The sequence below is a fragment of the Macaca nemestrina genome, chromosome 15 (assembly GCF_043159975.1).
Source record: "Macaca nemestrina isolate mMacNem1 chromosome 15, mMacNem.hap1, whole genome shotgun sequence".
Taxonomy (NCBI): domain Eukaryota; kingdom Metazoa; phylum Chordata; class Mammalia; order Primates; family Cercopithecidae; genus Macaca; species Macaca nemestrina.
In genome coordinates, this window is record NC_092139.1 from 57027993 (window position 1) to 57043169 (window position 15177).

Genomic DNA, 15177 nt, shown 5'->3' on the forward strand with positions numbered 1-15177 from the left:
TAGTGACTAGTTCCTGGGCTTGACATTTCTCTGTTTTCAAACATGTGTAAAAAGAAAATTCATTAACAGTCATAATTATTGTGGCAAAAGAAACTGGACATTGCATAAAAATGTGAAAGTAATATGGAAAATTACTCACTGAACATGGGAAAACATTAATTGCAGAGTTAGAATATGTATGGAAGCGGAATTCCTTTAACACATTTCAATGCATTATCAAAGAAAAAAATTACAATAGGATGAAAATGATGTGGCAGGCAAAAGTTCAACAGGAAAACATTCCTTTCCACTATCACTCCTGAGTTGTGATGAACATGTTACAGGAGGCTACTGAGAAATCTGCTTGAGGTTGGTTGTGATCCTTCAACTTTGGGAGGCCAAGGCATGTGGATAGCTTACGCCCAGGAGTTAAGAGACCAGCCTAGGCAACATGGTGAAAACTTGTCTCACACACACACACACACACACACACACACACACAAATTAGATGGGTGTGGTGGTGTGTACCTATAGTCCCAGCTACTCAGGAGTCTGAGGTGGGAGGATCACCTGAACTCAGGAGGTTGAGGCTGCAGTGAGCCGTGATCACATCACCGCACTCCAGCCTGAGTGACAGAGTGAGGCTCTGTTTCAAAATATATTAAAAAAATTTTTTTTTGCTTAATTCTAAACATGACATGGCAAAAGATGGAAAAACAAAAATTATAAAGGAAAAAACCCTCATTTTAAAAATATATATTTTTTTATTTTTTACTTATTTATTTATTTTTGAGATGGAGTTTCACTCTTGTTGCCCAGGTTGGAATGCAACGGCGTGATCTTGACTCACCGCAACCTCTGCCCACTAGGTTCTGAGGCTCCTGCCTCAGCCTCCTAAGTAGCTGGGATTACAGGCACACTCCACCATGCCTAGCTAATTTTTGTATTTTTAATAGAGATGGAGTTTCACCATGTTGGCCAGGCTGGTCTCAAACTCCTGAGCTCAGGTGATCCACCCGCCTCGGCCTCCCAAAGTGCTAGGATTATAGACGTGAGCCACCATGCCTGGCCACCTTCCATTTTTTTCATGCCACGAATACAGCAAATTCTCACTACTTAGTTTTAATATTTTAAATTATATTTAATGTAAATTTTTTTTTTTTTTTTTTTTTTGAGACAGAGTCTCACTCTGTCACCAGGCTGGAGTACAGTGGCGCAATCTCAGCTCACTGCAACCTCCGCCTCCCAGGTTCAAGTGATTCTTCTGCCTCAGCCTCCTGAGTAGCTGGGACTACAGGCACGTGCCAGCACGCCCGGCTAATTTTTGTATTTTTGGCAGAGATGGGGTTTCACCATGCTGGCCAGGATGGTCTCGATTTCCTGACTCATGATCTGCCTGCTTTGGCATCCCAAAGTGCTAGGATTACAGGTCTGAGATGCTGTGCCTGGCCTTAACTAATTTTACTTTACACTTATTTATGGGTCAGATTATTTTCAAAAGAAAAAATTAAAAGAGCAAATTATAAGAATATAAATGGAATATTTGCTCCTGAACTAGTCTTACAGCTAAATTACTTTTGAATATAAGTCAAATCTCAGCATGGCTAATAGAACTGTTTAATTTGTGTGATATATAAAAGATGACCTTTGGAAAATACAACTCAAGGTATGCTGGAGTCATGTTCAAATAAATGTTTAGATTTTACATAATGAAAAGGAAAAGAAGTTTAACTTAAATCTTCAAATAATGTAACATGTCCCAAAAGCATAACTTACTGCTTCAGTGTAAGCTTCACTGTTTTGTTCTTCATGAGCTTCTAGGAGTTTCTGGTAGCACAAAAATATTTTAAAAAATAGTTCCGTAAGATGAAGTCCCATTTCTAAATATATACTTTAAGTATAATACCAATGTTGCCAAATATTGCACACAATTGCGGAAATACTCAAATACAAGTCAAGATTCAAGTTAGGGATCTAGTTTTTGTACTAACATTTCTGAGGTGCCTATTTCAGAATATAACTACATGTTTCTGACCTTAATTGCATTTGAACACCTATAATGCTAAAGCAGGAAAGTACCAGGGCCCCTCAGTTAGCAGACTTTATAGATTAAAACTTCACTTCATACCCAACCCCACTTAGGTGTTGTCACCTGACAGAACAAAAGCATTTTTCTTCAAAGTTCTAGTATTACTTACTTTCAATAATTTACATTCTCTTGAATCAGTAAACGCTGGAAACATTTCCTCATATTTCTCAAGAGCAAGCTGAGAGAGAAAAACCACTCATCAATTTCAGACTTACTAAACAAAGCTTTCGACATTTTACCAGCTTCAAATAAGATCTACCTATATCCTATTAAGTGTTGAAGAAGTATGCAGTTAAACTCAACAGCAGAATCAACATAGACAATCTGTCTATTCTGAATTTTCCATTTCAATTAAGAATAATTTCTAAACCATTTTTTTCTGAGTCATGCTGCTGCCGAGAAGACAGTGTAAATGAAAATGAATTCGTAAACACTCACAGACCAGGTATCTGTGCCATCCATTAAATGGAGAAGCTCTTAATACAGTACAGATTCCAAATAAATTACATTTAGCTTCCTGCTCAAAGCTGACAGAAAGAACATTCTCTTAGTGGCTTTAATTCTGCTCTTCCCACTCCAGACACCGGCCACGCCAAGGCTGCCTGCCTTTTTGCCTCTTGGCTCCCAGTGCTCACTGTGCTTTCCAATTGCTTCCCAGTCCTCACTCCAACACCGTTTCTGAGCTTGCCTGTTTTTTTGGTTGTTTTTTAAATGGATATTATCCTACTCTTATCGTCCCCTCCTCTCCCTTAGTTCCTTATTTCTTTTTTTTTTTTTTTAGACAGAATCTTACTCTGTCACCTAGGCTAGAGTGCAGAGGCGCGATCTCAGCTCACTGCAACCTCTGCCTCCCAGGTTCAAGTGATTCTCCTGCCTCAGCCTCTCAAGTAGCTCTTAGAGACACCTGCCACCACACCTGGCTAATTATTTTTGTATTTTTAGTAGAAACAGGGTTTCACCATGTTGGCCAGACTGGTCTCGAACTCCTGACCTCAGGTGATCCACCCCACTTGGCCTCCCAAAATGCAGGGTTTACAGACGTGAGTCACCACGCCCGGCCCTGTAATTTCTTTAAAGCAAAACTACTAAAAAACAAAAACAAAAACAAAACTGTGGCTACCAGTGAATATAGACATATATTTAAGCCTATAGCACTAAGTATTCCCAGGCAGTGCCCCCCATTCAAGTACCAGGCTCTACACCGCTTAGCTTCCGAGATCAGACGAGATTGGGTGTGTTCAGGGTGGTATGGCTATAAACTATCAGGGAACTTTTGAGAACAGCTTTGACAGCTGTTAAAAGATTACAACTGGGACACATACCACAGAAAAATACCTATTATTTTTAATGTACCCAGTTTATTCTTGGTACTAACATCGCAATGAAACGACTCCAAGAACAAGAGAGAATGTGTACGTGTTCTTAAGGATGAAATCAGTCAATCAGTGCTGAAGGACTCCTTACCTTGGCATTCAACTCGTCTACTATGAAGTGGCAGAGGGCAGCTTTGAAGAAGTAATCCTTTGCACTGTACTTCAACAAAGGATTATCCATGGTGTTTGCCCCAACCTAGGCACAGAACGCAGAACTAAATTTAAAAGGTTTACCCTTTTATATCAGGCAAAGTCATCCTCATCTGTTGTCCTTTAGAAAATAATTATTGATCTCATGTTAGTTTAGCTATGAAATACATTATTTTAACCCAATACCATATAGTAGAAATTTTACTAGACAAGACCGTTAAACACATGAAGTCTTAACCAGTTAAAAATAGCTTAGAAGAATTCTGCTTCCAGTAAGATGGAGTAAACATCCTTTCCCCTAATCCTCCCACAAAGCACTACTAAAAGCCCAGGTCATTTTCTAAAAAACAAATGTTTCCCAAGGGAAAACGTGGTGGTGGGTTCCCTGGGTTTTCTTTTCCTTTCCTATATCCATGGCATGAAACTGAGGAACCAGCAACCCAGAAATGCCTGTATGCGCAGATCAAAAGAGAAGAGACAAAAGCCTGCTTTCTCTGGCCAAAGGACTAGAAAAGGGGCAGCCCAGTAAGAGAGAAAACACTTAGACAATAACTGCTCTATTCCAGCCAAATACCACAGAAAAACTGACGCCCTAACCCCATTTACATCATCAAAGGCTGAAGAAGGAGTCCTAAAGTCCATTCTTGAAAGACTGTAAGAAGGACCCCAATACCTCTGCTTAGGAGCTTCAGAGAAGGCCAAATAGGGAGCTGAGGCTTCATCCCCACCCAACCCGCTGCCACTAAGGCAGTGCAGACCACACTGGGAGCCTGCATCCTGCCACTACCCAGCAAGAAAGAGGTTCCCCTTCTTTCTCCAGCTGATGTGCTATCAAAAGAGGTCTAGGGGAGGGTGAAGACTCTCACCACACCAAGAACAAACCAGCACTGTGCTGGCAGAAACAGATAAGGAGAGGGGATGCCACTTCTGCCCAGGGCTGACTAGGCCCCTCAGGTGTCAACAGAGACCTGGTGGGGAGCTGACACTTCTACCTCCACCTGGCAGTAATGAGGTAACATCCCCAACTTCCCCAGCCAGAGAAATGTCAAAGAAGGCCAACTGAAAGAGAAGGTTTAAACAAGACCCAGTCTCATAACCTAATGTGCAAATTCCCTGTTTTCAATCAGAAATGACTCGTAATACCAAAAACACAGGAAGATCTCAAGCTAAATGAAAAAAGACCATTAACGGATGATGGTTCCAGATGACGGAAATGTTCAAAATATCCAACAAAGATTTTAAAGGAGCCCTCATAAAAATGCTTCAACAAGCAATTACAACAACAGCTGAAGCTAATGGAAAAAGGGAAAGCATCCACAAAGAAAAAGGAAGCCACAGGAAAAAGATATAAAGTAAAAACAAATAAAAATTTCAAAACTGGAAAAAAAACCCACATAAAAAGTGGGTGGGCTCAACAGCAGGACGAAAGGGACAGAGGAAAGAAGCAGTGAATGGAAGACAACAACAGGAACAACAGAGAGAAGACAAACTGACAAAAAAGAACGGAACATCAAGGACCCATGGGATAACAAAACAGTCTCACTTTTGTGGCATCTGTGTTCTAGAAGGGGAGGAGAAAGAGAAAAGGGCTGGTTGGGCACAGTGGCTCTTACCTGTAATCCCAGCACTTTGGGAAGCCGAGGCAGGTAAACCACTTGAGGTCAGGAGTTTAAGAGCAGCCTGGTCAACATGGCGAAACCTTGTCTCTACTAAAAATACAAAAATTAGCCAGGTGTGGTGGCGAGCACCTGTTTGGGAGGCTGAGACAAGAGAAATGATTGAACATGGGAGGCGAAGGTTGCAGTGAGCCAAGACTGTGCCACTACACTGGCACGTCTGGGAGACAGAGCAAGACTCGGTCTTAAAAAAAAAAAAAAAAAAAAAAAAAAAAGGGAGGCTGAAAAAGTACTTGAAGAAATAATTGCTAAACGATTCTCAAATTTAACAAGGAACATAAAGCTACAGATTCTGTAAGTTTAGTGAAACTCAAATAGCTTAAAACTACATACATCTGTCCAAGCCGCATTATAAACTTCTGAAAACTAAAAGAAAAAAAATTATGAAAGTGCCCAGAGAACACCACCAATTTTTTTTTTTTTTTTTTTTTTTTTGAGACGGAGTCTCACTCTGTCGTCTGGGCTGGAGTGCAGTGGCCGGATCTCAGCTCACTGCAAGCTCCGCCTCCCAGGTTCACGCCATTCTCCTGCCTCAGCCTCCCCAGTAGCTGGGACTACAGGCGCCCGCCACCTCACCCGGCTAGTTTTTTTTTTTTTGTATTTTTTAGTAGAGACGGGGTTTCACGTGTTAGCCAGGATGGTCTCGATCTCCTGACCTCGTGATCCACCCGTCTCGGCCTCCCAAAGTGCTGGGATTACAGGCTTGAGCCACCGCGCCTGACCACAACACCTTTTTTATAGGGGAAAACACGTTGAATGACAGCAGACTTCTCATCAAAAACAATGGAAGCCGACTGGGCGCGGTGGCTCATGCCTGTAATCCCAGCACTTTGGGAGGCTGAGGTAGGTGGATCACTTGATGTCAGAAGTTTGTAAAACCTTGGAAGCCATAAAGTGTACATTTTTCAAACTAAAGGAAAAGAACAACTTAGAATTGTACTCCCAGGGAAACTATGTTTTAGAAATGAAGGTGAAATTAAAATGTTTCCAGATAGAGGAACACTAAGAAAATCTGTTGTCAGCAGACCTACCCTAAAAAAATGACAAATAGACTAAATAGAAAGGAAACAATAATCTTGGAACATCCAGAAGGAAGAAAGAACATGGTAAGCAAAAATATGGGTAAATATAACAGGCTTTCTTTCTTGAGTTTTCTAAATTATGTTTGGTGGCTGAAACAAAAATTCTAACATTGACTCATGTGGTTCTAAATGTATGCAGAGGAAACATTAAGAGAACTGTATATTGAATAGGGGGAGTAAAAGAACAGAAAGGGAGGAAAGATTTCTGTATTTCACCAGAACTGATAAAATGATGACACCAACCTAGAGCATTTAACCACAAAAGCTACACAAAGATATATACCATTGATTCTCCAACAATACGGGTTTAAACTGTGTGAATCCACTTATACACGGATTTTTTCAACCAAATGTGGATTGAAAATACAGTAGTCTTAGGAATTCAACACCCACGTAAATGGAAGGCCGACGTTTTTATATGTGAGTTCCACAGGGCCAACTGTGGAACTTGACTATGCACAGATTTTGATATATGAGAGAGGTCTTGGAACTAATCCCCTGCAGACACTGAGGAATAACTGTACTTAGAAACACTAGAAAATCAAGTAGGCTGGGCGTCGCGGCTCATGGCTATAATCCTAGCACTTTAGGAGGCCAAGGTGGGCAGATGACTTGAGCTCAGGAGTTCAAGACCAGCCTGAGCAACATGGCAAAACCCCATCGCTATAAAAAATAGCCAGGTGTGGTGGTGCATGCCTGTAGTCCCAGCTGTTCTGGAGGCTAAGGCAGGAGGACTGCTTGAGGTTGGGAGGTGGAGGCTGCAGTGAGTCAAGGTTGCACCATTTCCCTCCAGCCTAGGTGACAGAGTGAAACCCAGTCTCGAAAGAAAGAAAGAAAAGAGAGAAAAAGAAGAAAAGAAAAGAATAAAACAATGCAACCCATAAAAATGCTGGAAAAAGAGAAACAAAAAGCAAAGAATAGAAAGCAAAAACTTAAATGGCAGAAAGCAGAATTAAGCCCTAACATATAAATAACTGCATTAAATGTGAATGATCTAAATACACCACTTGAGAAACAAAGATTGGCACAGTGGATTAAAAAACAGGATCCAGATTGGCTGTGGTGGATCATGCCTGTAATCCCAGCACTTTGGGAGGCCAAGGCAGGTGGATCACCGAGGTCAGGAGTATGAAACCAGCCTGGCCAACATGATGAAATCCCATCTCTACCAAAAACACAAACATTAGCCGGGCATGCTGGCATGCACCTATAATCTCAGCTACTCGGGAGGCTGAGGCAGGAGAATTACTTGAACTCAGTAGGCAGAGGTTGCAGTGAGTCGAAATCACGCCACTGCACTCCAGCGTAGGAGACAGAGCAAGACTCTGTCTCAAAAAAAACCAGGATCCAACTACAAGAAACTCACTTCAGTTAAGTGATATAGACAGGCCGAAAGAAAAAGAATGGACCAACATATCATATAAACATTAATCAAAAGAAAACAGGCAGGGCTATAAAGTAGATAAAGTAGACTTGAGCCAAGAAAATTACCAGAGACAGAGGACATTATGTAATGATAAAAGGGTCACTCCAGCAAGAATAGCAATCCAGAGGTGCAAAGTATGTGAAGCAAAGACTGACACAATGAAAGACGAGTCAGACAACTCCACAACTACAGTTGGAGATTTTAACACCCAACTCTCAACAATGGACAGAATTAGAAAGAAAATCAAAGGCCAAGCACGGTGGCTCACACCTATAATCCTGGCACTTTGGGAGGACAAGGCAGGCAGATCATTTGAGGCCAGGAATTTGAGACCAGCCTAGCCAACATGGCAAAACCCTGTCTCTACTAAAAAATAGAAAAATTAGCTGGATGTGAAGGCACACACCTGTAATCCTAGCTACCTGGGAGGCTGAGGCACGAAAATCGTTTGAACCTGGGAGGTGGAGAGTTGCAGTGAGCTGAGATCAAGTCACTGCACTCCAGCCTGAGTGACAGAGCAAGACTCTGTCTCAAAAAAAAAGAGAGAGAGAGAGAGAGAGGACAGAGAGAGACAGAGAGAAAGAGAAAGAAAGAGGGAGAGAGAGAGAGACAAAGACAGATAGATAGATTAGCAAGTATATTAAAGAACTTAATAATGCCATCATCCAACAGGAGCTAATCAACATTTATAAACATCACCCAATAACAGCATAATCATAAAACATATGCCAAGACAGACCATATTCTAGGCCATAAAACAAACAAATTTGTAAGAATTGAAATCATGTAAAAATATGTTATCTAACTACAATGGAATTAAAAGCAAGAATTCAACAATAGAAAGATTACAGAAAAATCTCTGCCAAACACTTGGAAATTAAATAAAACACTACTAATTAATCCATGGGTCACTGAAGTCTCAAGGGAAATCAATAAATCCAACTAACTGAATAAAAATAAAAGTACAATGATATAATAAAATTGGGAAGTAGCCAAACCTATGAAAAGGTAATTGGTAACACTAAAAATGCATACACAACAAAGATAAAAATCAGCAAGCTAAACGTCCATGTGAAGTACCCAGAAAAAGAGCAAAACAAATCCAAAGAAAACAAAATGGAGGAAATAACAATAAAAACAGAAATCAGTGAAAATAAAAACAAAAAAGAGAGAAATAATTGAATTCTACCAAACATTTAAAGAAGAATTGACACCAATCCTTTACAAACTCTTCCATAAAACACAAGAGGAAGAAGACATCCTAATGCATTCTGAGGCCAGAATTACCTTGATTCCAAAACCAGACACAGACACCACAAGAAAACTAACGATCAATATCCTTTATGAATATAGACATAAAATCCTCAACAAAATGTTAGCAAACCAATTCTGGCACTTACAAAAAGTAAAGTCAGCCACAAGGGTGGTCAACATCTATGTCACTGGGCGCCAGTAAAAACTCAAAACACCGGATTCAGGGGAGCTTCCTTGATTGGCAGTAGTCTACGCTTATTTTCACTCATTACTGTTGGGGGAAGTAAGTGCTGTTTACATAACTCCACTGAGAGAGGACAACTGAAAGCTCTTTCTGGAAGTCTCCTGGACCCTGCCCCATGAGTCTCTCCTTTGACTGAGTTTAATCTGTACCCGTTTGCTGTAATAAACCATAACTGTGAGTATAACAGCTTTCAGTGGGTTCTGTAAGTTCGTCTAACAAATTATTAATAAACTTGAGGGTGTTCTTGGGAACCCCTGAAAGTTTGCAATGACCAAGTAGAATTTATTCCAGGAATGTAAGGTTGGTTCAACATATGAAAATCAATCAATGTAATATACAATATTAAGCTGATTAGGACAAAAACCGTATGCTTATCTCAACAGACACAGAAAAACGTCTGACAAAATCTAATACCCTTTGATTATAAAAACACTCAACAAACTAGGAAGAGAGGGGAACTGCCTCAAACTGATAAAGGCATTTACCAAAACCCCACTACCAATATCATACTTAATATGAAAGACTGGAAGTTTTCCTTACAAGATCAGGAACAAGACAAGGATGTCTGCTCTTGTCACTTCTATTCAACACTGCACTGGAGATTCTAGCCAGGGCAACCGACAAAATGAAGTAAAACGCATTCAGATTGCAGAGGAAGAAGTAAAACTATTGTTATTTGCAGATATCATGATTTTGGATATAGAAAACCTAAGGAATCCACACAAAAAAACCTATTAGAGCTAATAAACAAGTTTGGCATGGTTACAGGACAAAAAATTGATACCCAAAATTCAACAGTATTTCCATACACTAGCAATTAACAATCTTAAAAGGAAATTAAGAAAATAATTCAATTTGTAGCATCAGAAAAAATAAAATACTTTGGAGTATGTTTCACCCAACAAGTACAAAACTTGCACACCAAAAACTACAAAACACTGTTGAGCAAAATGAAAGAAGATCCAAATAAATATAAAAGGAACTCTGTATTCATAGACTCAGACTTAGTATTGTTAAGATGGCAATACTCTGTGATGACTGATTTTAACATGGCAATACTCTCTGTGATGACTGATTTTATGTGTCAACTTGAGTGGGCTACAGGGTGCCCAGATATTTGGTGTTATTCTGAGTGTGTCTGTGGGGTGTTTCTGAATGAGATTAACATTTGAATCAGTAAGATGAGTAAGCAGATTGCCCTCCCCATTGTGGGTGGGCCTCATCCAATCTACTGAAAACCTGAAAAAAATAAAAGGTTAAAAGGAAGAATTTATTCTCAATGCCTGTCTTAGAGCCAGGACACTGGTATTCTCCTGCTTCAGACTTGGACTCAGACTAGAAATTACACTATCAACTCTCCTGGTTCTGAGGCCTTCGGATTTGGACTGGAGCTATACCATTGGCTCTCCTGGGACTTCAGACTGCAAATTTCAGACCTTCTCAGCCTATATAATCAAGCAAATCAATTCCCTACAGTAATTTCTGTCTCTAAACACACATACACACTCACACACAAACACACACACATACACCTCTATACCTCTTATTGGTTCTGTTTCTCTGGAAACCCTAAAACCACTCTTCAAATTGGTATGCACATTCCATACAATCTCTATCAAAATCTAAGCTGGCTACTTTGCAGAGATTGACAAGCTGATCCTAATATTCGGATGAAAATGCAAGGGATCTGGAATAGCCAAAACAATTCTGAAAAAGAACAAAAAGTTGGAGGACTCACACTTATTGACTTCAAAACTTACTGCAAAGTTACAGAAATAAAAACAGTGTAATACTGGCATAAAGATAGATAAATAGTTCAATGGAATAGAGAGCCCAGAAGTAAGCCCTCATATTTCATATGGTGAAGTAATTTTCAATAAGGGTCATAATACCACTCAATAGTTAAAATATAGTTCTATTCAACAAAGGGTGCTAGAAAAACTGGACATCCACATATAAAAGAATAAAGTTGGACCCTTACCTCATAATATATACAAAAATTAACTCAAAATGGATAAAAAATCTAAACCTAACAGCCAAAACTACACAATTCTTAGAACAAAACAGAAGGGAAAAGCCTCATGATAACAGAATCAGCTACGATTTCTTCCATATAACAACAAAAGCCAGACAAAGAAAAAACAGACAAACTAGACTTCCAAAATATTAAGACTTCAGTGAATCAAAGGACATTAATAACAGAGTCCAGAGACAACCCACAGAATGAGAGTAAATACTTGCAAATCACATATCTGATAGGGGATTAATATCCAGAATATATAAAGAACACCTAAATCTCACCACCAAAAAACAACCAACCAAATTTAAATCCAGAGAAAGTACTGGAATACACAGTCCTCCAAAGATATACAAATGGTCAATAAGCAAATAAAAAGATACTCAACATCACTAGTCATTAGAGAAATAACAATCAAAAACAAAATGAGACATTTCACACTCATTAAGGTGACTATTATTAAAAAAAAAAAAAAAAAAAGTATTGGTGATGATGTGGAGAAACTGGAACCCTGTGCATTGCTAGTGGGAAGTTATAATGGTGTAGCCACTGTGAAAAAGCCTGGCAGTTCCTCAAAAAGTTATACATGTACTTACCACATGGCCCAGCAACTGCAATTCTATTCCCAGGTATATAACTAAGAGAACTAAAAACACTACCACAAAAACTTTAACACAAATGTTCACAGCAGCATTATTGATAATAGACCCAAAGTGGAAAAACCCCAAACATCCATAAATTGATAAATAAACCATGAGGTATTAGCCACGAAAAACAATGACATACTGACATTTGCTATGACATGGATGAACCCTGAAAACAATATGCTAAGTGAAAGAGGGCAGTCACAAAAGGCCACATAGTATGTGATTTCATTTATCTTCAAGGTTCAGAATAGACAAATCCATATAGACAGAGAGTAGATTGTGTCTTCCAGGGACTGGGAGGAGAGAATGGACTGCTGGGTTTCTTTTGGGGATGATGAAAATGTTCTGGAATTAAGTAGTGGTGATAGTTATACAACTCTGTGAATAGACTAAAAACCAATGAACTGTACTCATCACATGATGTGTGGATTATATCTCAATAAAAAGAAAAATAAAAAGTTTAATTTTAAAAAATGATTCAGACAACTTCTCTCCAAAGAAACAACAGTATCCTCACCTGCTCATAGATCTCAATGGCTTTCTGGTACTGCTCAAGCTGGGCAGCATATGCTGCCACCTTCAGCAGACACTTGTTTGCTGAGCTGAAATCAAGAACCAAAGCAGAATGAATAACAAGCCAATGGAAAAATAAAAGATGTGCACTGGGCCTTAGTACATCTTCATTTGGTATAGTCAAATACACTCACAGAGTATAAAAAGAAGTATTTTTTTTTTATCACACATAATAAAACCCATTAAATTATATTAAGAAAAGTAATACTTGCCTATTGGATTCTTCTCCTTTGTAATAATCAGCAGATTGTTCATAATGTGCAATAGCCTGAAAACATACATATTTTATTCACACACAATTTATTTGGAGAGTTGCATTTTAAAGCCACATTTGCATAGGTATTTTTTTTATAAATAAACCTACTCTACCAGCAAACTTTTCACAACTCGGCCTATTTCTTTAGGAAATACAAGAAAGTATGCACCTCTGGAAGCAGAATGCTTGCTGACCATCAAAATCTGTTTCTCCCTCCCCACATGGCATATGCCCAGCTACACTACTTCCTCAGCTTCCTCTATAGTGAGGGGCAGCCTGTGACTAGTTCTCTCCAGTGGAATGTAAACAGACATGCTGGGGGCCATTCCCAGGCTTGGGCCATATATCTCACTTTGCATCCTTCTCCAGGCCTTCCACTTCCCATGAGCTAGGATGGCTATGACCAAGTTCAGAGTGACACTGTAAAGCTAGACACCCAAAATGGCAGTAACTGTCAGGCAGATTCCTAAATAACTACAAAGGACACAATGTACCTCCAACCCCAGTGTCTCTACCACTGTCAAACCCTTAGTAGCCACACTGGATTGTTAGAGAGGTATGAAGCCCTAATTACACTTTAGGTCTATGACGTGCAGCACAGACTACACCCACTAATACCTTAAGTGTCACCTAGAATAAGGATGTTGCTGTCAATCTAAAAATATATGGCATCAAGTGGAGAGGAAAAAGAGATCACAGGCCAGAAAGCTAGAAGTCCCTGTCATGCTGTGATGAAAGTTAGTGAAATCAAGCATGTGACAACTCAGAAAAAAGAACTGGTGTCGGCCAGGTGCGGTGGCTCATGCCTATAATCCCAGCACTTTTGGAGGCCAAGGCAGGTGGAGTACCTGAGGTCAGGAGTTCAGGACCAGCCTGGCCAACATGGTGAAACCCTATCTCTACTAAAAAAATACAAAAATTAGCCGGGCATGGGGCAGGCACCTGTAATCCCAGCTGCTTGGGAGGCTGAGACAGGAGAACTGCTTGAACCTGGGAGGCAGAGGTTGCAGTGAGCTGAGATCGCACCATTGCACTCCAGCCTGGGCAACAAGAGTGAAACTCTGTCTCAAAACAAACAAACAAAAAAATAGGTGTCTACCAGAGTCCAAAACTAAGCAAAATGGCTGAGAAAAGCCAGAAGATAGTGTGTGCTGCTGCTGTTAGCACAGTTTTGTGAGAGCTGAACTCTGCAAAGAATCAGCTGGTTTGTAGACAGTTGTAGACAATCTTAGAAATAAGGCTCTCATAAGATTGAAAAAACCTTCTATATCCCAGATAACGAGAGGTAAGTATAAGCAGTTCTTTAAACCAGGGCTCTAGCCAAGTTTTTCTCTAACAAGATCAGACAAGAAATATTTTAGGTTTTGTGCATCTTTGCCACAACTACTCAGCTCTCTTGTGGTAGCATAAAAGCAGTCATAGACAAGATATAAATGAATAAGTGTGGTTGTGTTCCAATAAAACTGTATTTATGAACAATGAAATTTCTAATTTCATATAATTTTTACATGTAGCAAATGCTTTTTTCTCTCAAGGATTAAAAACTGTAAAAATCATTTTTAGCATGCAAACATACAGAAGCAGGTGGTGGGTTTGCAGGCTGCTTGAATTACAAAGGTTTCCCAGTAAATGCAAATGAGGGAGCTAGCAGTCTTTGAAAATCAGAGTAAAGGTGCTGCCTTTCTGCCCAAGCCCATTAGTTCAGTGGCTTCAAGGCAGCTCCTAGTGAGTTAGAAGAGAGCCGCAGGGACAAGAAAACAAATAAAACAAAACAGGCCATGGAACTATGTTAAAGTTAGAAAAGTACTTAGACCTGGCCCATCAAGCCCCAGGCCCCCAACTCCCTACAGATGGTGGTGGTGATGACCAAGAGCAGAAACTGAGCTACCAGAAGGCCATAAGCTAGAAGTGGCAGAGCCAGTATTAGCCTCTCAGGACTACAGAGGAACCCTGCCTCAAACATTCACATTGAACAGTTCTGTGAAAAACAGACACTTATACTGTGTTTATATGATTACATTTTGGGTCCATGATTTCAGTCCTTTAGCATAACCTAATATGCTCCCCCAAAACACATATTTTGAACATTATTTACAGTAGAAGAAAAGTTGAAAAAAAAAAATTAAGTGGTTACATATAATGGGATACCTGAAAAGGTTTTTTTTTTTTTTTTTTTTTTTTTTGAGACAGGGTCTCATTCTGTTGTCCAGGTTGGACAGGCTGGAGTGGCATGAACACAGCTCACTGTAGCCTCAACCTCCTGGGCTCAAGTGATCTTCCCACCTCAGCCTTCCGAGTAGCTGAGACTACAGGCATGTGCCACCATGCCCAGCTAATTTTTTAATTTTTCATACAAATGAGGTCTTTTCATGTTGTCCAGGCTGGTCTCAAACTCCAGGACTCAAGCAATC

The 15177-nt window shown here is 39.8% G+C and overlaps 1 protein-coding gene across 2 annotated transcripts in view; it reads right to left on the bottom strand.

Moving 5' to 3' along the window:
- The window catches only part of LOC105486763 (NSF attachment protein beta), a 50677-nt gene that overhangs the window by 3155 nt on the left and 32345 nt on the right, over nt 1–15177 (bottom strand). Inside the window, exons 6-10 of one of the 2 annotated variants that reach the window (XM_011749819.3) lie at nt 12723–12778; nt 12455–12539; nt 3533–3637; nt 2178–2246; nt 1756–1806 (exon numbers count right to left, since the gene is read on the bottom strand). In XM_011749819.3, the coding sequence (XP_011748121.1) occupies nt 1756–1806; nt 2178–2246; nt 3533–3637; nt 12455–12539; nt 12723–12778 (366 nt within the window). The remainder of the gene's footprint in view (nt 1–1755; nt 1807–2177; nt 2247–3532; nt 3638–12454; nt 12540–12722; nt 12779–15177) is intronic. The other variant, XM_011749820.2, reaches the window with a different exon arrangement.